The sequence below is a fragment of the Neoarius graeffei genome, chromosome 21 (assembly GCF_027579695.1).
Source record: "Neoarius graeffei isolate fNeoGra1 chromosome 21, fNeoGra1.pri, whole genome shotgun sequence".
NCBI classification, from domain to species: Eukaryota; Metazoa; Chordata; class Actinopteri; order Siluriformes; family Ariidae; genus Neoarius; species Neoarius graeffei.
Window position 1 is genome coordinate 49,863,042 of NC_083589.1, and position 25,184 is coordinate 49,888,225.

Below are 25,184 nucleotides of genomic sequence, written 5' to 3' on the forward strand. Positions count from 1 at the left end.
TTACTATTACACACACACACACACACACACACACACACACACACACACACACACACAGAATGAGTTTGATACAAAACTTTATTATACACAAAACTGTATTATAAGAATTATTATTACACACACGGAGAATGAGCTTGATACAAAACTATGATACACAAAACTGTATTATAATTATTACACACACACACACACACACACACACACACACACACACAGAGTGAACTTGATACAAATCTATTATAATTACTATTACACACACACACACACACACACACACACACACACACACACACAGAATGAGCTTGATACAAAACTATGATACACAAAACTGTATTATAATTATTACACACACACACACACACACACACACACACACACACACACACAGTGAACTTGATACAAAACTATTATAATTACTATTACACACACACACACACACACACACACACACAGAATGAGTTTGATACAAAACTTTATTATACACAAAACTGTATTATAAGAATTATTATTACACACACGGAGAATGAGCTTGATACAAAACTATGATACACAAAACTGTATTATAATTATTACACACACACACACACACACACACACACACACACACACACACACACACAGAGTGAACTTGATACAAATCTATTATAATTACTATTACACACACACACACACACACACACACACACACACAGAATGAGCTTGATACAAAACTATGATACACAAAACTGTATTATAATTATTACACACACACACACACACACACACACACAGTGAACTTGATACAAAACTATTATAATTACTATTACACACACACACACACACACACACACACACACACACACACACAGAATGAGCTTGATACAAAACTATTATACACAAAACTATATTTTAATTACTATTACACACACACACACACACACACACACACACACAGAGTATTATAATTACTGTTCCACTGTATTCTCAGTTTAAATATATTAAAGTTTTGATAAAGATGTATTTTACTGACTAGTCATTGTTGATGACAGATTTCTCCTCCTTTAATGTTTGCCGCAGGCACAGCGCGTCTTTTTCATCTCTCCGCTTTCAGGCACTATATTTCTGTAAGAAGTTCGTTGACTCATCCAACAATTTTTCTAACTGTAAAATCTGGCCAATAGACGTTAAGAAAATAAGACGAACCCGCCCAGGTCTGCCATTGGCAAGACGGGATTGGCTGTAAGGCAGTGGATAGACTGTAATGGGCGTGGTTTAGCAGACGAACCCGGAAGTCCAGAAGAGGGTGGAGTAGGAGACGTTTGTCGCGATAGTTGCTTTGTAATACTTCGTCAGACAATCTAAAGAGTTTATAAAACTCATAATTAATATTAATATCATACACATCGACTGCCAGACAAGATGCTGTCTTACGTACTTGGTGTATGTCTTATCTTACTCAGTGACTATAATGTAGCGTTAGCTAACTTGCTAGCTATTTTTGTTTTTGCATGTGTTTCTGATCTGATTAAATAAACTCCATATATAGAGCCACTGTTTACTGCGCGGTGTGGAAGGTTTATGTAGATATTATGAGCACTGTGATGCACCAAAAAAAAAAAAAGTTGTAGGCCGTGTTGCTGGTTTGTTATTGTTCACCCTGGATGATGCAGTCAGCTGTGAAGATTCCAGGCTTGAGTTCAGCTCTTTGGTAACAGTTTAACTGCTTTATCTCTGCAGCTCATCCGCCGTGGATATGAAGGAATCATTGATCTGATCATGAGGCTTCTGGGTTTCAAGAGAAGACTTGCCATAACTCTGGAGGATCCTAATGAGAAATATCCCCTGCGCCTCATAGACAAAGAGGTCAGTGATGAGTCCTGTGGGATGAATATCTCCATGATCATAGACTTCCAACTGACACTTGCTTTATTTTTAGATTGTGAGTCATGATACCAGAAAGTTTCGCTTTGCCCTGAGATCTCCAGACCATGTGTTGGGACTTCCTGTTGGTAAGTTCGGTATATTTTCATTAATATAACGTCATTACACGTGTCATGCAGTATACTTGCACACTAGGGCGTAATTTTGGGTAGGGACGTGTCCCTGCCAATATTCAGCCGCTACTGTGTAATCACGATCAATAAAAGCGATGTCCTAACCTGTGCAATGATTATATGGCACGCAAAGGGTTAAATGTATGACACTGCTAATAATCCCCCCTCTAACGTAGATATACATTCTCAGATTAGCTACCTGTTTCTCGCTAACTTACATGGTTGGCTATCCCAGCTGTCACTCCATCTGCTGTAAAAGCAGCACACTTCCCACAGCAGCCGTGATTACTCGCCCATATCTCACACATACACACACAGCCATGTAGGGAGAGGTAAGGGTGGGATTTGAACCTGCAACCCTGGGATCCAAAGACCAACTCCCTAACCATTAGGCCACGGCTGCCCTCATAAACCCATAAGATCTGCATGACATGAAATTATGATTGCTAATGGAAAAAAACACCTTTCGGAAGCTCTGCCTTGGATCACGTTTGTGTCCCCACCGATGTCAAACTCAAAGTTACTCCCTTGCTTGCACATCAAACTTACAGCCTGTTACTGGTATCAGAGCTCTGCGTGTTTGCCGACATCTTACTAACCGAGGTGACTCAGCTTCTGTTATTTCAGTTTGTATAAGGCTTTTAACCGTAGGCGTTGTCCCAAAGCGACTTTACAGTAATCCAGGTGTAGATTTAGATCCCTGAGGAGCAAGCCAGATCTGACTCCTTGAGGCAACATGAATAAGAAACCTGTACTCTTCTAGGTGACGGTATTCTGAGGTAGCCCTCTTCCTTCATTATTCCATCCACTTTGTGCAGTTCCACTGGTAGCAAGACTGCCTCGGAGTATGATGATGCTACCACCACCGTGCTTGCGTTCTTGGGGTTGAATGCCTCACCTTTACTCCTCCAAACATACAGTGCCTTGCAAAAGTATTCATACCGCTTGAACTTTTTCACATTTTTCCACCTTACAACCATGAACTTAAAAGTTTTTTTTTTTTATTGAGATTTTGTGTGACAGACCAACACATAATTGTGAAGTGAAACGAAAATGATAAATGGTCTTCAAAATTTTAAACAAATAAAAATCTGAAAAATGTGATGTGCATTAGTATTCAGTCCCCCTGCGTCAGTACTTTGTAGAGCCACCTTTTGCTGCAATTACAGCTGCAAGTCTTTTGTGGTATGTCTCTACCAGCTTTGCACATCTAGACACTGAAATTTTTGCCCATTCTTCTTTGCAAAATAGCTCAAGCTCAGCCAGATTGGATGGAGAGCGTCTGTGAACAGCAATTTTCAAGTCTTGCCACAGATGCTCAATGGGATTTAGGTCTGGACTCTGACTGGGCCATTCTAACACATGAATATTCTTTGATCTAAACCATTCCATTTGTAGTTCTGGCTGTATGTTTAGGGTCATTGTCTTGCTGGAAGGTGAATCTCCTTCCCAGTCTCAAGTCTTTTGCAGCCTCCAACAGGTTTTCTTCCAGGATTGCCCTGTATTTACGGTAGCTCCATCCATCTTCCCATCAACTCTGACCAGCTTCCCTGTCCCTGCTGAAGAAAAGCATCCCCATAGCATGATGCTGCCACCACCATGTTTCACAGTGGGGATGGTGTGTGCAGGGTGGTGAGCAGTGTTAGTTTTCCGCCACACATAGCGCTTTGCATTTAGGCCAAAAAGTTCAACTTTGGTCTCATCTGACCAAAGCACCTTCTTCCACATGTTTGCTGTGTCCCCTACATGGCTTCTTATGCCTGTCTTTCAACAATGGCCTTCTTCTTGCCACTCTTCCAAAAAGGCCAGATTTGTGGAGTGTACGACTTTTATAGTTGTCCTGTGCACAGATTCTCCCACCTGAGCTGTGGATTTCTGCAGCTCCTCCAGAGTGATCATGGGCCTCTTGGCTGCTTCTCTGACCAGTGCTCTCCTTGCTCGCTCTGTCAGTTTAGGTGGACGGCCATGGCTTGGTAGGTTTGCAGTTGTGCCATACTTTTTCCATTTTTGAATGATGGATTGAACAGTGCTTCTTGGGATATTTTTTATAACCTAACCCTGCTTTAAACTTCTCCAGAACTTTATCCCTGACCTGTCTGGTGAGTTCTTTGGTCTTCATGATGCTGTTTGTTCTTCAGTGTTCTCTAACAAACCACTGAGGCCTTCACAGAACAAGTGTATTTATGCTGAGAGTAAATTACACACAGTAGGACTCTATTAACTAATTAGATGACTTCTGAAGGCAATTGATTGCACTGGATTGTATTTAGAGGTATCGGAGTACAGGGGGCCGAATACTAATGCACACCGCATTTTTCAGATTTTTATTTGTTTAAAATTTTGAAGACCATTTTATCATTTTCGTTTCACTTCACAATTATGTGCTACTCTGTGTTGGTCTATCACATAAAATCTCAGTAAAAAACTTTTAAGTTTGTGGTTGTAAGGTGGAAAAATGTGAAAAAGTTCAAGGGGTATGAATACTTTTGCAAGGCACTGTACCTCTGGACATTGTGGCCAAACTTTCCTCCAGAAGTGAGATTATAATTCATGACAGTTGTGAGGTATGGAAGAGTAAAGATGGTTAGTATGACGAAGAAGAACTTTATTCATCACATGCTTGTGAAATTCCTCTCTGCATTTAACCCATCTGAAGCAATGGGCAGCCATGCTAACAGCGCCTGGGGAGCAGTTGAGGGTTTAGGTGCCTCACTCAAGGGCACCTCAGCCCAAGGTCGTCCCATATTAACCTAACCGCATGTTTTTGAACTGTGGAGGAAACCCATGCAGACACGGAGAGAACATGCAAACTCCACACAGAAAGGCCCCCGCCGGCTGCTGGGCTCGAACCCAGAACCTTGTTGCTGTGAGGCGACAGTGCTAACCATTACACCACCTGAAAAGATGTTCAGTATGAACAGGCTGTGAACGAGTCTTAGGATGAGCACAGAATCATCTTGGAATCCAGGTATGATTATTCACCAAAGCACCGGAACTTCCCAAATGTTTTTGGGAAATGCATTCGTCAGGGTATCCAAACTTGTGCGATCCAAGATCTGGCTTATGTCCGTCAACATAATGCCTTCATGCCGTAAAATACACCAGCGGATCATCAGAATCAGCATCAGAACCAGAATAATGTTTACTGGCCAAGTTTGTTGACGCACACAATGAATTTGGTTCTGGCGGTTGGTGTGTCTCTAGCGATACGAGGAGGAAAAAAAAAGTGTGAATATGTAATATAAGAAAAATGTATATATGTGTATTGTACATTACATATAAGATAAGAGAAGATAAGTCTTTATTGTCATCGTCACTTTTCCAAAGGTATAACAAAATTGAAGGTGCTGTTGACTCATTATGAGTTATAGAAAAAATAAGAACAAAAAGTATAAAAATAAATGGACAATAGACATTACACAATATTATAAATATGCAATCTACAATAACTAGTATATGTACAATATACATAATATACAACAATACCTATATTCTACACAATGTCTAAAATATCTGTATTATACAATATCTCTAATAAACATGATCTATAATTAAGCTATTCTATGAAATCAAGTCGTACATGAGCTGATAGCTGGCTATAAACCGTGTACGACGAGGTTGAGTGGAATAACTGTTTTATTCTATCCACATTCGCTGGGTTTTGAGAAAAGGAGCATTTTTTTTTTCCTGCAAATTCGATAAATAAAAACTTTTATACAAAACGTCCGACAAAATCATTTCCGCTTAGAATGTAAACAAATCGGCAAAATGACAAGCAATTTGTGAAAAACGCTATAATAATAATAATAATAATAAATTATTATTGAAAAATAAAAAGATATGTTCTTACCATCAAATACTTTTATTCCATATTTTGTTGCTTATTTTTTGGGGTTTTGTTTTCGAGTAGAGTTTTTATTTCATCCTCGGTTGGTTCAGCAACGCGCTCCGCCATTTTGTTTTTCTCTCCTCACGGTATATGAGCTGATATCCTCGTAGTAGAGTAGCCAATCAGAGCGCACGATCGCTCATATCCAGTGAATGTGGCTAGAATTATATACAGTATACATTATAAATATGTATACTATCAACAATATACAGTAAACAGTACACCATATACGGACAATATGCAGGATATTTACAGACAGTACACAATACAGTGTACTAAAGTCCGAGTACACAGAGCGCAGCAAGGTAGTGCAAACAGGAGCGTACAGGAGATATCGTGGGAGAACGTGTCAAATTGTGTTCAATACCGCACAACAATACACTCGCTCGTCACTTTAATAGAGATCTGCTCATTTATGCAGTTCTCTTATCAGCCAATCATGCAGATACAAATCAAGAGCTTCAGTTAATGTTCATGTCTTCAAACATCAGAATGGGGAAAAATTGTGATCTCAGAGTGTGACTTTTGAGTATTTCAGAAACTGCTGATCTGCTGGGATTCTCTCTCACACATATACACACACACACACACACACACACACACACAGCAGTCTCTAGAGTTTATACAGGATGGTGCGAAAAACAAAAAACATCCTGTGAGTGGAGGGTCTGCAGGCTGTATCTGCACGATTATCTGTCCGTCTATCCATCTACAAGCTATCCATTATGTTTGCAGGTCAACACATATACCTGTCTGCTCGGATAGACGGTAGCCTGGTGGTGAGGCCCTACACTCCAGTGTCAAGTGATGACGACAAAGGTTTCGTCGACCTGGTGATCAAGGTGCGTTTTCTTAAAAGATGCCATGCTGTTCAGCCATGTTTAACTGGAACAAGCCAAGCTCAGAGATCTGGCTACTAAAGTTGATATTAATAAAGCATGTTTAAATATTTAAATCATATTGGCTGGCGTTGAGTGGTATATCAGATATATTCCATTCAGCTAGCATGATCTTGAACGAGTCAAAGACGAGCCAGAAAGCCAGCCAATATTATTATTATTATTATTATTATTATACAGACACATTCCTTTTGGGTGTTCAACACGTCTTTCTCTTTCAAAATTCTTTCCGTATTTCACAAAGCAAACCTGGCGGCCATGCTTGTTTACAAATTGTCACAATTGCTCGCTAGCACGGAAGTTTTACATCATTGACGTGACGTCATGTTGTCTTGACAACCATGCAATATCGGAAACCATAGTCAACGCTCATTCTCCATTGGGTAGAGTGACGCAATACACGTAGGATAAGCGATATGCTAACAATATCGCATGCTATCAAACCAAATGAATGAAACCCGCTAGAAGGGAATAGAACACATGTTTTTATTCCATTAAAAAAGTGCCCTATTTGGATAATTGAGATTGTCGGTGGTGCAAGGATGTGACAAGGAATTAGATTTAAAGGAACAGCCCACCGTACTTCCATAATGAAATATGCTCTTATCTGAATTGAGACGAGCTGCTCCGTACCTCTCCGAGCTTTGCGCGACCTCCCAGTCAGTCAGACGCAGTCAGACGCGCTGTCACTCCTGTTAGCAATGTAGCTAGGCTCAGTATGGCCAATGGTATTTTTTGGGGCTGTAGTTAGATGCGACCAAACTCTTCCGCGTTTTTCCTGTTTACATAGGTTTATATGACCAGTGATATGAAACAAGTTCAGTTACACAAATTGAAACGTAGCGATTTTCTATGCTATGGAAAGTCCGCACTATAATGACAGGCGTACTAACACCTGCGGGCTTCGGCAGCGCATTGATACGGAGCTCAGATATCAATGCGCTGTCGAAGCGCGCAGAAGGTGTTAGTACGCCTGTCATTATAGTGCGGACTTTCCATAGCATAAAAAAATCGCTACGTTTCAATTTGTGTAACTGAACTTGTTTCATATCACTGGTCATATAAACCTATGTAAACAGGAAAAACGCGGAAGAGTTTGGTCGCATCTAACTACAGCCCCAAAAAATACCATTGGCCATACTGAGCCTAGCTACATTGCTAACAGGAGTGACAGCGCATCTGACTGCGTCTGACTGACTGGGAGGTCGCGCAAAACTCTGAGAGGTACGGAGCAGCTCGTCTCAATTCAGATAAGAGCATATTTCATTATGGAAGTACGGTGGACTGTTCCTTTAAGACAAGTTCAGAGTGGGCGGCACGGTGGTGTAGTGGTTAGCGCTGTCGCCTCACAGCAAGAAGGTCCTGCGTTCGAGCCCCGTGGCCGGCGAGGGCCTTTCTGTGCAGAGTTTGCATGTTCTCCCCGTGTCCGCGTGGGTTTCCTCCGGGTGCTCCGGTTTCCCCCACAGTCCAAAGACATGCAGGTTAGGTTAACTGGTGACTCTAAATTGAGCGTAGGTGTGAATGTGAGTGTGAATGGTTGTCTGTGTCTATGTGTCAGCCCTGTGATGACCTGGCGGCTTGTCCAGGGTGTACCCCACCTTTCGCCCGTAGTCAGCTGGGATAGGATCCAGCTCGCCTGCGACCCTGTAGAACAGGATAAAGCCGCTACAGATAATGAGATGAGACAAGTTCAGAGTTTGGTAATGTTGGCTTTTTAATGTTTTTTTTTTTTTTTTTTAAATCTCTGGAATGAACAAAGGGTGGATTGTTTTGAGGTGATGGAGTGGGGAGTATGAAAAAAATGATCAGGGTATTGTCATAATACATGATGTTTTAGTTTTGTTTTTTGTTTTTTTAAATGCATGTCAGAAAAGTTGACAGAGCATTTGGTTGATAGTATATCAGGACTGGAATCTCATACACAATAATGAAAAACAAAAAGTTGTAGAAGCGGGAGGTTTTTGCCCTTTCATACAGGCATGAACAAGCGGCCAAATATGAGGCTGAAAGACATAAATTTGGCTACTACCTACTTGGTTGTTTTTCTCAAAATATCAACAAATAAGCATTTATTGGATGAGGTTGAACAAAATCTCGTGATATTTGTTAGTGACGAGCAAGCAGCAATTATTTACTGATGCTGAACACGAACAAATCTTGATATTTTGTGAAAAACAAGTTCAATAATTTTTATCATTCACATCCATCTATCCATCCATCCATTATCTGTTGCCGCTTTATCCTGTTCTACAGGGTCGCAGGCAAGCTGGAGCCTATCCCAGCTGACTATGGGTGAAAGGTGGGGTACACCCTGGACAAGTCGCCAGGTCATCACAGGGCTGACACATAGACACAGACAACCATTCACACTCATATTCACACCTACGGTCAATTTAGAGTCACCAGTTAACCTAACCTGCATGTCTTTGGACTGTGGGGGAAACTGGAGCACCCGGAGGAAACCCATGCGGACACGGGGAGAACATGAAAACTCCACACAGAAAGGCCCTCACCGGCCACGGGGCTCGAACCCGGACCTTCTTGCTGTGAGGCAACAGTGCTAACCACTACACCACCGTGCCGTCCCTATCATTCATATTACTTTTTTAAAATACTGTTTCTAAAGTTTGCGTGACGAGTCCAACGGTAACAACGAAATCAGATGCAATCACTGTTTTATTTACAGCTCATAGAACTCAAAATACAAAAGCGCGAAGTAACTGCGCATGAGCAAACCGTTATCTGTCGGCAGTTATTCGCAGTTTGCTCAGCCAATCAAAACAGCATAAAAATAATTTGAATTATAACTACATTTATTGGAAAATATCACCAGAAGGTACGGACTAAAGTAATAACTACAGTCCCATGCATATAAAGTAAAAAAAAGTTCTTGTGTGCGCCTCAATTAAATGAGGTGAGGAGAATTGATTAAGAATTATTTACAGACTGCGCCGACAGCACTGACATTTCTACATCTGGGTTCATTCCAGTATTTTTGCAGTGTCTCTGTGGGGCAAAGTGGTTGGTTTCATATTTAAGTTTATTAAAAAAAAAATCGAATCAGTTCCTTACAGCGGTGCACAGTTTGGAGTACGATGACGTGTAGTATGAGATTAGATTAATTAAATCAAGGTTAGCTCATAATTAAACGGTCAGCCATAAGAGTATTTAAATAAAAACACGGTTGTTTCAGGCCACGCCCACTTTGGGATTAAATCAGAATACAGACATGGATACTTGGAGCACTGAACACACAGACAGTGGCGTTGTGTTCTATCCCTAATTTATAGTCACGTTTAATGTTGTGGCATGTCTGTGAAACGAATTATAGTTGAGGTCAGAAGTTTACATACACTCATCATGGACATGAATACCATGGCTATATCGAGCTTTCAATGATTTCTTCTTTTTCTGTGCCAGAATGATTGTACAACATGCCTTTTAATAGGAAAAAATAATTTGGTGCACAAGTTTTAATTTATTCTGGGTTTTCTGAAATCAAAACAGGGTCAAAAATTATACATACAGCACATGCAATATTTGGTTAAATGTCCCTTAGCAAATTTTAGTTTGACCAGACGCTTTTGGTCGCTATCCACAGGGTCAGTGTCCTTTTGGAACACCCAGTTGTGTCCAAGTTTCAAATGTTCAGCTGATTGTTTGAGGTTATGCTGAATAATTCTGAGGTAGCCCTCCTCCTTCATTATTCCATCCACTTTGTACAATACACCAGTTCCACTGGTAGCAAAACGGCCTCGGAGCATGATGCTACCACCACCATGCTTGTGTTCTTGGGGTTGAATGCCTCACCTTTACTCCTCCAAACATACGTCTGGACATTTGTGGCCAAACTTTCCTCCAGAAGGTTTTTTCTTTGTTCATGTGGTCAGCTGCAAACTTTAATCCACTTTGAAAGTGTTGATTTTTAGAGCAGGGGCTTCTTTCTTGGACAGCAGCATCTCAGTCCATGGTGATATAAAAATCGCTTGGCTATAGACAGTGGCACTGATGCTCTAGCAGCTTCCAGCTCATGGCGTGCCTTGGTGGTTCCTGGGTTGTTCTTGACCATCCGAAACAATTTCCTCTCAGCCGTGGCTGACAGTTTGGGTCTTAAACCAGACCTTGGCAAAGTGGCTACACCACTTAATAACTTGTACTTACATACAGTTATTTGAACTGATGGTGTTGGAATCTGCAGTTGTTTTTAGAAATGACTCCAAGAGGCATTCCTGGGTGTGTAAATCTATGATGATCTTTCTCAGGTCTGCACTGAGCTCCTTGGACTTTCCCATTGTACTGTGTGCTGGTCAAGCCAATGAGTTCTGTCAAACAAACTCTTTCTATGTTGGTACAGTGAAGCTACTAGCTGTAGTCAATCGTGATCATTAACATGAAGCCTTAGCAAGTTAGAAGACATTTTGGAACTTTCAGCACCAATAATGTGTGTGTGTTCAGTGTCCTGCCTCGTGTTTCTGTGTAGCCTTGGGAAGTGCCACAGAGTGAGAAGGCAAACTTGGACATGTGGCTTAACTTGTTGCAAAATAAGCGAACAAGAGCTTCATAAAAAACAAACCCGTAAACATATTTTTAAATAACTTTAAAAAAAAAAGAGACGGACATCTGTCCGAGCTGTAATTATTTCGAAATAACCCTGTTCTGTAAAATCCTAAAGTGTTCTTTGTGTGTATGTGTATGTTTTAGATATACTACAAAAACACTCATCCAAAGTTTCCTGAAGGTGGAAAGATGTCTCAGTACCTGGACAGTCTTCGCATCGGTGACACGATTGACTTCAGAGGCCCGAGCGGACTGCTGATTTACAAAGGCCAAGGTGAGCCGTTACTCTGAGCAGTGGACATTTCTGAATGAGGGTGATGTGTACTACGTACACTACCGTTCAAAAGTTTGGGGTCACCCAGACAATTTTGTGTTTTCCATGAAAAGTCACACTTTTATTTACCACCATAAGTTGTAAAATGAATAGAAAATATAGTCAAGACATTTTTCTGGCCATTTTGAGCATTTAATCGACCCCACAAATGTGATGCTCCAGAAACTCAATCTGCTCAAAGGAAGGTCAGTTTTATAGCTTCTCTAAAGAGCTCAACTGTTTTCAGCTGTGCTAACATGATTGTACAAGGGTTTTCTAATCATCCATTAGCCTTCTGAGGCAATGAGCAAACACATTGTACCATTAGAACACTGGAGTGATAGTTGCTGGAAATGGGCCTCTATACACCTATGGAGATATTGCACCAAAAACCAGACATTTGCAGCTAGAATAGTCATTTACCACATTAGCAATGTATAGAGTGGATTTCTGATTAGTTTAAAGTGATCTTCATTGAAAAGAACAGTGCTTTTCTTTCAAAAATAAGGACATTTCAAAGTGACCCCAAACTTTTGAACGGTAGTGTATGAGATCAGTAAATGATCGCTTAAATATTACAGTACACAACATGACAGGTCTGTATCTGCCATTTTGAGAGTGTAAGGGCTGAATGAATTCTCTGTGGTCTGGGTTTTTTTGGATTGTTAAATAATGATAACCGACTGATTCATGCTTTAGGAGTCTTTGAAATCAAACCTGAGAAAAAGTCACCCCCAGAGGTTAAGACTGCGAAACATCTGGGAATGATTGCTGGAGGAACAGGTAAACCCCCCCCCCCCCCCCCCCCCTTTCCTTCACACTAAATTCTTTCTATGAAACACCGCTGGGTTTGAGTAAGGCACTGTATAGAACAAACTTTTTCTTGCCCTCGCAATAAGGTACGGAATAAAACATGATGAACATCGACAGCAGCATGTTAATCCTTTTCCCATAACGGCACACTTCTAATTGTTTTATTTGTTGTAATGTCACAGCAAGTTGGTGATTTCATATCATTAAAGAATGGTACATGTTTAATCGGGACGGCACAGTGGCGTAGCAGTTAGCGCCGTCGCCTCACAGCAAGAAGGGTGTGAGTGTAGGCGTGAATGTGTGTGAGAATGGTTAAGAGGTTAAATACCCAGCCACTGGGGTTGTACAAGACAGTGCATACTTGGGTGGTGTTTACATTAGACCGTATCAGCGGATCATCAGATTAACATTTTTAAAACGATTCGCGTGCACACAGCAACGCCAATACACGATTCGCGTGCACACAGCAACGCCAATACACGGATACGCTAATCACATGACTAATTAGACGGCACGTAAGTTGAAATGTGTAGTGCGGCTCAGCACTTCCTCCTCAGCGACTCGGCTCCGCACAGGCATCCTGTGCTCCAAATCACTCCGCCCTGAACAGCGAGTGCCCTCTGGAGGGTACGCACTCCGGCCCTGCGCAGCTCACAGAGCGCGCGAGTGAAGCGCACGAGCAGTGATTCGGGACTGAGCCGCTGTGTGTGAGATCCCAGTGCATATCGGGCATGCGCAAGTCACTCACCACTTGCAAGTGGAAGGATGGCAAGCCTAAAGACAATCATAACTACACAATGGGCAGTATTTGCATCTTACCATGAACAACATTAAGAATGGCAAAGCATTATATTCACACTTTTATACTCTTTAATGAAGTGAAGTCCGTGCCGTTTTTCAGCAGTCGCGTCACATGACCAACGTGGCATGACCAACGCCAGCGAATCAGGAAGGTGGATGTCACAGTGACGTTGTCCAATGACGACGTCAGCTAGAGCTCAGCACAGCGTATCCTCGTTCCTCAATGTTTACGCAGCACCGGATCAGATACGAACTAGGTTGAATACGTGGGCCCTGGCGGATTCAAGTTGTTCCGCCTGTGGAGTCGTTTCCCGGCGTTTTAATGTGAACGGACAGTGCATCCGCGACGAAAACGAGACAGATACGGTCTAATGTAAACACCACCTTAGTGCTGGTCCCAAGCCTGGATAGATTGGGGAGGGGGAAATTTTACACTTTACCGTACCGCTGGAACTATATAGTGAAGGGTGAAGGAACTAACCCTAACCCACGCATGAATACAAAGAGAAGTGGTTCATTCATGGTTCCAATGTTTAGTCGAGTTACTAAACCTCAAGTCCGAGTCCAGTCCCCAGTGTTCATTAAAGAAAATTTCGAGTCGAGTCCACTATGATCCGAGTCAACAAGACTCCACCCGCACCATTTGACGGTGGCTGTTGCTGCCTTTATGTGAAACCGTCTCTGCTACTGTGTTGGACTAACGTTCCTGCTCGACTGCGCCATTTTAGTTAATAGGCTACAGATAAAAAGCTTGTTCATCACTTAACAAGCCCCGCCCACTATCAGCAAGGCGAATAACATGAGAGAGGGTTCACACTACCTAGTTCATCGCTCAGCGAGCAAGCCCCGCCCACTATCAACAGGGCGATGAACATAGCGTGTTACTTCCTTCTCTGGGTGGAGTCTTGACAAATGACGATTGAAGTTCGAGGTTGTCCCCGTCGTCTCCTCGATAGTTCTTCTACACATGGAACACACAGCAGTGCATTTTTTTCCCCACTGCACGAGAAGTCTGTAGAAGCAAAGCGGACAATCCTAGGGCCGTTCTCTCCAGGCATTTTAGCGTCATTAACGTTAGTTTGTTCCTGAACATGACACATGAATAGGTGAGTGTGCGTTCTCTTGCACGAAATTGGTATAAAATTTAACGTAGCGCTCTTATGCCAAATTATTATGGCATGTTACAAAAAATAAAGAGAGAATCCGAGTCCTCGTCTCCAATTTATGAATCCGAATGCAGTTAATGCACGAGTTCAAGAGTCAGACTCGAGTACTACAAGCCTGCATGGTTCATATGCCACACGACACATTTTTGAATATGTGGTACGGTAAACTGTAAAGTATCCGGGGAGGGTTGCGTCAGGAAGGGCATCCGGTTCAAAACCTGTGCCAAATCAGATATCCGGAACGGAACAGATCTGCTGTGGCGACCCTGAACGTACAGGAGCAGCTGAAAGATGATGATACTGTCATATGTTTAATCCATTTTGTAGTTACAGTACATTTATGTGAAACAAGGTAGTTCCTGTTTCCACTTGCATGAGAACAGTCACTTCCTGAGCCTTATTTGTGTCTCTTGAAATGAATAATGAAAGAAACGCCCAGCTTGTCATGTTACTTGGTAATCAGAAATTGCAACATTCTGTCGTGAAGAGTCTCCCAAATGCACTGGCTCTTACACAGTGCTCACGTCTTCATAAATGTTATCTATTTATTTCCTTCCAAAAAGCTTCAGCATATCCATCCATCCATTATCTGTAGCCGCTTTATCCTGTTCTACAGGGTCGCAGGCAAGCTGGAGCCTATCCCAGCTGACTATGGGCGAAAGGCGGGGTACACCCTGGACAAGTCGCCAGGTCATCACAGGGCTGACACATAGACACAGACGACCATTCACACTCACATTCACACCTACGGTCAATTTAGAGTCACCAGTTAACCTAACCTGCATGTCTTTGGACTGTGGGGGAAACCGGAGCACCCGGAGGAAACCCACGCGGACACGGGGAGAACATGCATACTCCACACAGAAAGGCCCTCGCCGGCCACGGGGCTCGAACCCGGACCTTCTTGCTGTGAGGCGACAGTGCTAACCACTACACCACCGTGCCAACCCTGCTTCAGCATATATGATTGATATATACGTTTTTAAAATGAACGTCTTATTCGTTAATTAGTCTTAGATTGTGTGCAGTGTCCAGCATACAAATCCTTGTTTAAAGTGCATATTCTGGACCAATTTTGTGTTTTTTGTTTTTTTTTTAATATGAAAGTACAACCCCATTTCCAAAAAAGTTGGGACGCTGTATAAACTGTAAATAAAAACAGAATGCAACAATTTGCAAATCATGGAAACATTATATTGCATTGAAAATAGTACAAAGACACCATATCAAATGTTGAAACTGAGAAATTTTATTGTTTTTTGAAAAATATATGCTCATTTTGAATTTGATGTCAGCAACACATTTCAGAACAGTTGGGACAGGGGTGCGTTTACTACTGTCGCATCACCTCTGTTTTTAACAACACTGTAAACGTTTGGGAAATGACGAGACAGATTGCTGTAGTTTTGAAAGAGAAATGTCGCCCCATTCTTGCCTGATATACAATTTTATGGCCCTTTTCCACTACCCTTTTTCAGCTCACTTCAGCTCGCTTCAGCCCGACACGGCTCGCGTTTCGACTACCAAAAAACAGCATGACTCAGCTCGCTTCAGCCCTGCTTAGCCCCTAAAACTCGCACCGTTTTGAAGTGGGGCTGAAGCGAGCCAAAGCGAGCCGAGTGAGGCTGGGGGCATGAGCAGACACTCCCTTGTGCACTGATTGGTGAGGAGGAGTGTCCTCACATGCCCACACACGCCCCGCGAGCACGTTGGGATCTGTAAACACTGCAAACCCGGAAGGAGAATAATTACGAGAATTTCTGAAGCCTTATGCGCCTCGCCTCATCTATACGCTCTTGCCAGTATCTGTTGGCGTTGTCGGTGACAACAAGCCACAGCACCAAGACCAGCAACACTAACGACTCCATGTTTATTGTTTACTATTCGGGTCGTGAGACTACTGCTTAAAAGATCACTGATGTCACTGTTTGCGCTGCTTAACGACATCACCTGACGTCCACCCACTTTCGCTAACTCCACCCAATGTGTCCACCCACTTCCAGCCAGCACGATTCAGTGCGGTTGTAGTCGAAATGCAACTCCAACAGCCCCGCTCAGCTCAACTCAGCACGGCTCAGCCGCGTTTGTAGTGGAAAAGCAGCATTAGTTGCTCAACAGTTCTGGGTCTCCTTTGTCGTATTTTACGCTTCATAATGCACCAAATGTTTTAAACGGGAGACAGGTCTGGACTGCAGGCAGGCCAGTTTAGCACTTGGACTCTTTTACTACAGAGCCATGCAGTTTTAATATGTGCAGAAAGTGGTTTGGCATTGTCTTGCTGAAAGAAGGAAGGCCTTCCCTGAAAAAGATTTTGTCTGGATGGCAGCATATTGCTCTGAAACATGTTTATATCATTCAGAATTAATGATGCCTTCCCAGATGTACAAGCTCCCCATGTCATGTGCACTAATGCACACTCATACCATCACAGGTGCTGGCTTTTGAACTGAGCACTGATAACAAGCCAGATGGTCCCTCTCCTGTTTAGCCTGGAGGACGTGGGGTCCATGATTTCTAAAAAGAATTTCTACTTTTGATTTGTCAGACCTCGGGACAGTTTTCCACTTCACCTCAGTCCATCGTAAGAGAGCTTGGACCCAGAGAAGGTGCTGGTGTTTCCGGATATTGTTTATATCTGGTTTTAACTTGCATTTGTGGATGCAGTAATGAACTTTTTTCACAGACGATGGTTTTCTGAAGTGTTGCTGAGACCATACAGTGATTTCCACTACAGACACGTGTCTGCTTTTAATGCAGTGTCTCCTGAGGGCCTGAAGATCACAGGCATCCAGTGTCAGTTTTCAGCCTTGTCTCTTGCATACAGAGATTTCTCCAGATTCTCTGAATCTTTTAATGATATCATGTACCACAGATGATGTGATCCACAAATTCTTTACAGTTTTACATTGAGGACCGTTATTCTTAAATTGTTGCACTGTTTGCCCACGCAGTCTTTCACAGAGCAGTGAACCCCTCCCCATCTTTACTTCTGAGAGACTCCGCCTCTCTGGGATGCTCTTTTTATACCCAATCATCTTACTGACCTGTTGCCAATTAAACAAATTAGTTTCTTTTTTAAGCATTACACAACTTTTTCAGTCTTTTCTTGCCCCTGTCCCAACTTTTCTGAAATGTGTTGCTGACGTCAAATTCAAAATGAGCCTATATTTTTTAAAAAACCAATAAAATTTCCGTTTCAACATTTGATATGTTGTCTTTGTGCTATTTTCAATGAAATATCGGGTTTCCATGATTTGCAAGTTATCGCATTCTGTTTTTATTTACAGTTTACACAGCGTCCCAAATTTTTGGAATTGGGGTTGTATATCCCTTTACACATTCATCCAGAAGGGTAATTTTGCTCAAGGCCATCTGTCTACAGCAGAAAAAAATAAAATAACAAAACGCGTCTGGAAAAATCCCAAGGGAGTCTGGAGCCAGATTCGTGACGTTACCTGTGGAAGCGCCAGCAGGCTGCGAGAGCTTTGCACGGTTTCAGTGCACAGCCTATGTAGACCAAGCGCTCCCATTTCTCTCTCATTGTCCGGTCTTTTGGAAAACGATGAGTACTAATCCCATCAAGATTGGTGTTGCTACACCCTCCTACGATACATCTGTTAACCATTTTAATAATTACGTGATAACGTTGAAGAAATTTGCAGAAAACCACCAGGTCGTTTTCTCATAAACAAACCAGCGCTGATGTAGGATTCAGAGGGAGGTGTCCCGCATGCGACGTCACGAAAATCAATGTTTGCCGGGAAATCCAAATGCCAAGTTTTTTTCAGAGGCGGACCAATTCGCCTCAAATGGCTTGATTTCAACTGAATTTTTCTGGTATTGCGCAAGGTAAAAAAAAATTGCAGAGAATGCAGAATGTGACAGATATTTGACCAAAGTTTAATATAAAATAGGAGAATTACACTGATCTTGCTCCTGAATTTACCCGTGATATGCACTTTAAGGTGTTAGAATGAGCATGTTAATATAAACCTGTACACAAAAGATGCATGAGGATTTCCTTATGCAAAGGCATTTCATAATTTGGTTTTCTAAGCTTATGCTTGGACCTCGACAGGTATCACTCCCATGCTGCAGATCATTCGGGCAATCATGAAGGATCCCAAAGACGAGACTATTTGTTACTTGCTCTTTGCTAATCAGGTAAATCACTGCCAGTGTTTTTTTTTTTTTCTTCCTTCTCGCAAAATTATAATTTCCTTTTCATAAATAGACTGCGATTGATGACTGTTTAGGGGGTGTCTAAACAATCGAAAAACACTTTTGTTTCTCACTCAACCAGGCAGAAAAAGACATCCTACTGCGTACAGACCTGGAGGAAATCCAGGCCAATTACCCAGACAAGTTGAAGCTGTGGTACACCCTTGACAAGGTTCCTGACAGTAAGTAGAGCCTGGTTTGTTTTCTGTACGTGGTGCATAACCCTGAGAATATCAGTGTGAGAATGAGATAATGTTGTTGAGTGTCTTGTGACAACTTTTAGTTGTGACTCATCGGTTTAGATGTACAGCGCCCTCCACGATTATTGTCACCCCTTGTAAAGATTAGTAAAAAGGGTTAGAAGAAAAATCCACCTTTTGATGAAGTCGCTTCATTTCACACTGGGGAAAAAATGAGAAAAATCCAACTCACAAAAAGGTCAACACACTACTGGTGTATGTGTCCTTCATTTGCTTTGTGTGTTCTCTCTTATGGGCAATTCCATGTAATTGTCAACCTCACCATGCAAAAATAAAGCAACATGTAATACATCAAAACCACTCCCAGAGATCTCACCTAGGCCTGTATTTTACAGATGTGAATAAGTTGAACCAATTTGTAACCAACCTAATATGTCACTGTCAGTCTTTCTTTCTTATAATGTAAACCCCAAGCTAAAATCAACTTTGATCATGTACAATTCTATATTATTGCCACAAGCCACAGAAATGTATGCTAAAATCCACAAAACAGCAAAACAATAGCCATCCTAAATATTATTTAAGAACTTTGATAGTTTTAGCTGATATTTAGAGAGTTTTTCAAAGGGTTATGGTGGTTAAATTGCTGATTTTCTAAACATATGCCATGTCTATTTCAGACGCGTCACATCCATAACGGAATTTCGTCACATCCATAACACTGACTTTTCCTTCCGAAACTCTGCATGAAATACAAAATATTTTAAACAAAGATTTTTTTTAATATTCACCTTGGACCCCTCTATCAAATGGATCTCTCCATTTCGACATTAGGTTTACAATTTCACAGAGTTTGATAAAAATGTACAGTCACCCAAGAAAAGTGATACTTTTTCTGTCACATCCATAACGCATCTTTTATTGGCGTTTTCTGGCATGCCCTAGATGTACTATGGGAATTGTTCTTGTTCTATCACTTCTCCAGTATGGTACAGCCTTAAAATATGCAACACCTGTTTAAATACTGGGAGACAATAAAACATGCACTGGGTCATTTGTTGCCATTTTGAGTTCAAGTGTCACGTCCATAACGCTGGAATTGCTCTTATCTTCCCCATGCTGATGGATGATTAGCCCCGTGTCCAAAATCACTCCCTACTCCCTATAGAGGGAATTTACTATATAGAAGACTATATATAGTGAGCTCATTGGTAAAATGAAAAAACGCTTTCGGACACTAGTCCGTCGCGCAATTAAAACGTGCCCGATCAGTCGGCTGGTGGGTTTTCAAAATAATAAATACATGCATGTGTTTTTGTGATAAATCCATATTATACTGAGCACATTTCCCACATTAATCAATACAAAGTACCTGCATCTTTCAGTTCTTTTAAATCAAGGCTGAATACTTTCTTCTTTGCCGCTGCCTTTTATTAAATCAAATTTGAGACTTTTAATTTGATTTCTTTCAGCGCGATCGCAATTCATGATAGGATATATTGCTTTGGTTAGTGACCATCGTTGCACACTACTTTTCGTGATGCATTTTGGGATACTTTGAGTGCACTATACTATAGGGTGTAAATAATCCTCGCTAAGGTTTTGGACAGCACTACAAAATGGCGTCTTCAGTATATAGTGCCCTATATAGTGAGTACGGAGCGATTTTGGACACAGTAAAGGAATTTGGCCTGTGTGTCACCTCGTATTTGTTCCCCAGTTAATCAGGAAGTCATGGATTACAGCTGGAAAGTTCCTACACACTCCAATCAACTTAAAAATACTGTACAAGTTAAACAGGAAACATGCTTCAGTTACACTGTGTTCACTGTAATTTACAGGGGCGCCAATAATAGTGGCACGTGTTTTTGTTGAAACTAATTTTCTTGATGAGGGATTTGTTTTTCTCTCAATACATTTTTCAATAAAAGTTTGGATTTTTTTTCCCCCTAACCCTTTTTATTAATCTTTACAAGGGGTGCCAGTAGTTTTGGAGGGGCACTGCAGGTTATAGCAGCTATTGAAATTATTCCACGAAATCGAGTCGTACATGAGCTGATAGCCGATGAGGCACGTAGCACCGAGCTGGTTATAAGCCATGTATGACGAGATTGAGTGGAATAACTGTTTTATTCTATCCACGTTCACTGGATTTTGAGAAACGGAGCATTTTTATTTTACTTTTTTGCAAATTCGATAAATTAAAACTTTATACAATACGTCCGACAAAATCATTTCTGCTTAGAATGTAAACAAACTGGCGAAATGACAGGAGCAATTTGTGAAAAATGCTATAATAATTCTTGAAAAACTAATAAAAAGAAACGTTCTTGCCATCAAATGTCTTTTTTTTTTTTTTTTTTTGGCTGTTTTGTGTTCAAGTATAGTTTTTAATTTTGTCCTCGGTTGGTTCAGCAACACGCTCCGCCATTTTCTTCTCCTTTTAGGGTTTTTTGCCATTTGGCAAACCAACTTAAAGGTGCATTACCGCCACCGACTGGGCTGGAGTGTGGAACAGGAGATATTGGGGAGGGGACTATATTCTTTTAGCCATTTGTGTTTCTTTTAAATACTTGATAGCAAAGTGATATCTGACTTGATGTGCTCTGCCATTTTGTTTTTCTCTAGTCACGGTATATGAGCTGATAGCCTAGTAGTAGAGTAGCCAATCAGAGCATGCGATTGCTCATATCCAGTGAATGTGGATAGAATAAACCCTGGTCCTGGACTACAACCTGTCTGAAATATGTTGGTGTTTTTCCTGCCTGATTCAGCTGATTAACAGCCCTTCCTGATTTGAAGTGGAAGTGTTGGAGCAGGAAGAACACTAAAATGTGCAGGACAGGAGTTTGCCAGGGCTGGGAGCCTGTGCTTAAACAAATCAGCTTGCCATGTTGCCAAGAAAGCAAAAAGTCTTCTGTCCTGTGGAGAAATCTTACTGACTGTTCCAAAGCACTGAGACGAGAGACTCAAAGAAATAGCTAATAGTTAAATAGCGGTTATGATTAGATGTAGATTATGTGGCACATCCATCGTGCAGGTCCCTGAGAACGATCTATTGGTATAGAAATGTTAACGTTATATTAATGTGCTCTTTGTAATAAAACTCATTTAAATTGCAGCTGGCACTACTCTCGAGGTAATGATACACTGGGCAATGTTGCTGGCAACTAATTAAAGCAACAACCAATCAGATAAGAGCAACTCACAAAAAAACAATCATGAGCTGCTCATCACTTTTAACTTGATGCATGAGCACTAACATTATCCCGACATGGCTAGCGTTAACTTTCAGCTCACCATGTTAACAAAAACCACCACTAGTTTGCTAAATCCCATTCAGTCTCTGTGGAGCGGTGGTTAGCTAACGGCAGTTTACACTTGGCTGAAAAAAAAAAATCATAGATGTCTTAATTATGCGCTCAGGTTGTAAAAATAGATGTCTGTTGGTTTTCTAAGCATTTGATGAGGCAAATTCACCACTTTGGGTTTACACAGAACAACTTCCTGGCGGGGCGGCACGGTGGTGTAGTGGTTAGCGCTGTCGCCTCACAGCAAGAAGGTCCTGGGTTCGAGCCCCGGGGCCGGCGAGGGCCTTTCTGTGTGGAGTTTGCATGTTCTCCCCGTGTCCGCGTGGGTTTCCTCCGGGTGCTCCGGTTTCCCCCACAGTCCAAAGACATGCAGGTTAGGTTAACTGGTGACTCTAAATTGACCGTAGGTGTGAATGTGAGTGTGAATGGTTGTCTGTGTCTATGTGTCAGCCCTGTGATGACCTGGCGACTTGTCCAGGGTGTACCCCGCCTTTCGCCCGTAGTCAGCTGGGATAGGCTCCAGCTTGCCTGCGACCCTGTAGAAGGATAAAGTGGCTAGAGATGATATGAGATGAGAACTTCCTGGCGTAAAAAGATACAAGTCGTCTCTTCGCTCCACTGCCATTGAGACGACGCCATCTTTGTTGAAAATTTCAGAAGCTCTCAGGTGGTCACGTGATTCGCTGCTAGCACTCTGATTTGGATGATCTTAAAAAGTCGATCAAAATCGTTCAGAGAGAAATTATCGCCCAAAAAGTTGCCCCGTGTATCGTCACCTTCGGACCTCCTGTTATACAACCGAGTCAGTACTTTCTGACCAATCAGAATTAAGAATACAACAGCGCTGTGGGAGAAACAAGGATAAATTTGACTGGATGAATCACCAACCACTGTTCTTATCATTCGTGTGACAGACTGGGAGTACAGCCAGGGATTCATCAGTGAGCAGATGGTGCGGGATCACCTTCCTCCCCCCGCTGACGACACACTCATCCTCATGTGTGGTCCTCCACCCATGATCCAGTTTGCCTGCAACCCCAACCTGGACAAAGTGGGACATTCCCCCAGCAGACGCTTCGTCTTTTAGAGGGGGGGAAAGAAAACAAACCCCACACTAATCCACACACCTAGTGTCATGCGGCGCCGATGCTGAACAAGCCCAGCTTTCACCTTCATCACAGTGTCTCAAAGTACACGTGTGTGTTGATATGCAACTGTTTACCCTTGCAATTGTGCGCATTTTGGTATTTGCACTTAAGTAGATTTTGTCATACCAGTCTGTATGTGCTGTTTTTGTCATGTTTTAATACATTCTTGAGTGCAAGATGAAGGAAAGAAAGGAAGAGCAACCAAAATATTGGATTATTTTGTGATATCTATTAAATACGGCAGTAATTGAAATGCATCGTTTGAAGAGCAAGAGTTTTTACTTTGTGTTTTTTGAGAAAATTTATTTTTTTTTTAAGTGCCTTAATACCAAGCACCTTACTCTGGAACACAACAGTACATTGGCTTTAAAGATAAAGTGAAAAAAAAAAAACCCCTCCCTTTACAATATTAAAAATGTCAGTGGCATGGAATGTCATTGCAAAAGATCAGCTATTGCTAGCTTTAATCATGCTTTCACGTAAAAGCCGCACCTTTGTATCATTTTAAAGTGCAAAAAATTATTCAAAGATGTCACCTGCCATAACCAAGCCTGTATCCTGTATACTATATTGCATTGCCTTGATTAATAAAGGATTGCATCACTTAAAAGATTTCCCTTCAGTCTTTCAGGGTCTGTTTGAAAATGAGAGCAACAAAGGAACTTCATTTACACCAACAAAACATGGCGTATTAGCTGCACAGATGTTCCTTTGTTGTCGGAAATAATAAAAAAAAATGGTTAGATTGTAGCCTGGGCCCGCCCATCCTAAGCATGACGCAACATGAGGACTCGTAGAGCTTTGCAGTCGCGTTAGCCAGACTAGTTAGATTGTATATTCATCATAAAAACAGGTTGACTTTTCCCCATTCTGAACACTTTTCCTGCTATTTGATTTTATTTCTAGCTTCTGGCTGTTAAGACGTTTAATTTACTGGTCAGTTGAAGCGGTTTAACCCTTTGGTGACTGACCCCTTGAAAATCGTTCCTCCAGGAACGATGACGTTTCAGTTGTCAAGACAACGGAAAAACTAAAATACAAGAGCATTTTGTTTTGTGCACAAGAGCATTGTGACGCATCTTTCTGTTTTGTATTTTAGTTTTTCCGTTGTCTTGACAACTGAAACGTCATCGTTCCTGGAGGAACGATTTTCAAGGGGTCAGTCACCAAAGGGTTAAGCTAAACTTCACAATGTCAAGCTACATTTTGGAAATACAGTTTTAATGGCACGAATCAATAGGAGAGTGAATACACTTCTCAGATACTCGATTAGTTGTCTGATCTTTTTCCAATCTTCAGTCGTACAGATTTGTTGAGCCTATGCTTAATGTAGCCTCAGGTTACACGGTTAATATGTTCCTAGCAGAGGTGGATAGGGTGACCATTCGTCCGGATTTCGTCCGGACAGTCTGGTTTTAGAGCCGTCTGTCCGGACGTCTGTCACGCGTCCTCACTTTTTACATTTTGTCCTCATTTCGGACCCTCAGCCGCCACCGTTGCATCAATCGTCACAAATCCCCGCCCATTATTTACACTTGCGATGACATACATGCAAAGATAGCCTATAGGGATTTCTCGTATAGAGAGCGTGCACGTGACGTCACGTGATATTCGTTATCCACCATTTTGGACGGCAAGGCCGCGCATAGAACTTAGACGAACCCATTCTAATTATCAAGTGTGTGGGAGTCGATCTTTCAAGAATGGTTATATCTTGTTCAGCATTTGGTGTAATCTTCTCATTCAATACTCCTAGTACATCTGTTAAGTTGATTTTCGGATTGAATGATAGCTGCATACTTAGAAACTAGACAGTCTCTAACGTTTAAAATG

The 25,184-nt window shown here is 41.7% G+C and overlaps 1 protein-coding gene across 1 annotated transcript; it reads left to right on the plus strand.

Annotated features, from left to right (window-relative positions):
- The first annotated feature begins 1,255 nt into the window (after positions 1 to 1,255).
- Positions 1,256 to 23,961, plus strand: LOC132869835 (NADH-cytochrome b5 reductase 3). The gene is made up of 9 exons (XM_060903310.1): positions 1,256 to 1,419; positions 1,717 to 1,842; positions 1,916 to 1,988; positions 6,658 to 6,764; positions 11,523 to 11,652; positions 12,391 to 12,474; positions 18,550 to 18,635; positions 18,775 to 18,874; positions 23,118 to 23,961. The coding sequence occupies exons 1-9, from the start codon at positions 1,399 to 1,401 to the stop codon at positions 23,288 to 23,290; spliced, it is 900 nt and encodes a 299-aa protein (XP_060759293.1). The 5' UTR covers positions 1,256 to 1,398; the 3' UTR covers positions 23,291 to 23,961.
- The last annotated feature ends 1,223 nt before the right edge of the window (positions 23,962 to 25,184 follow it).

What these genes read in the sequence shown, in the direction of transcription:
- LOC132869835 (XM_060903310.1), top strand. Translation starts at nt 1,399, where the DNA reads ATGCTGTCTTACGTACTTGGT. An exon ending in TGTGTTGGGACTTCCTGTTG is followed by an intron (nt 1,989 to 6,657) that starts GTAAGTTCGGTA and finishes TTATGTTTGCAG; the next exon opens with GTCAACACATATACCTGTCT. An exon ending in GCTGATTTACAAAGGCCAAG is followed by an intron (nt 11,653 to 12,390) that starts GTGAGCCGTTAC and finishes TTCATGCTTTAG; the next exon opens with GAGTCTTTGAAATCAAACCT.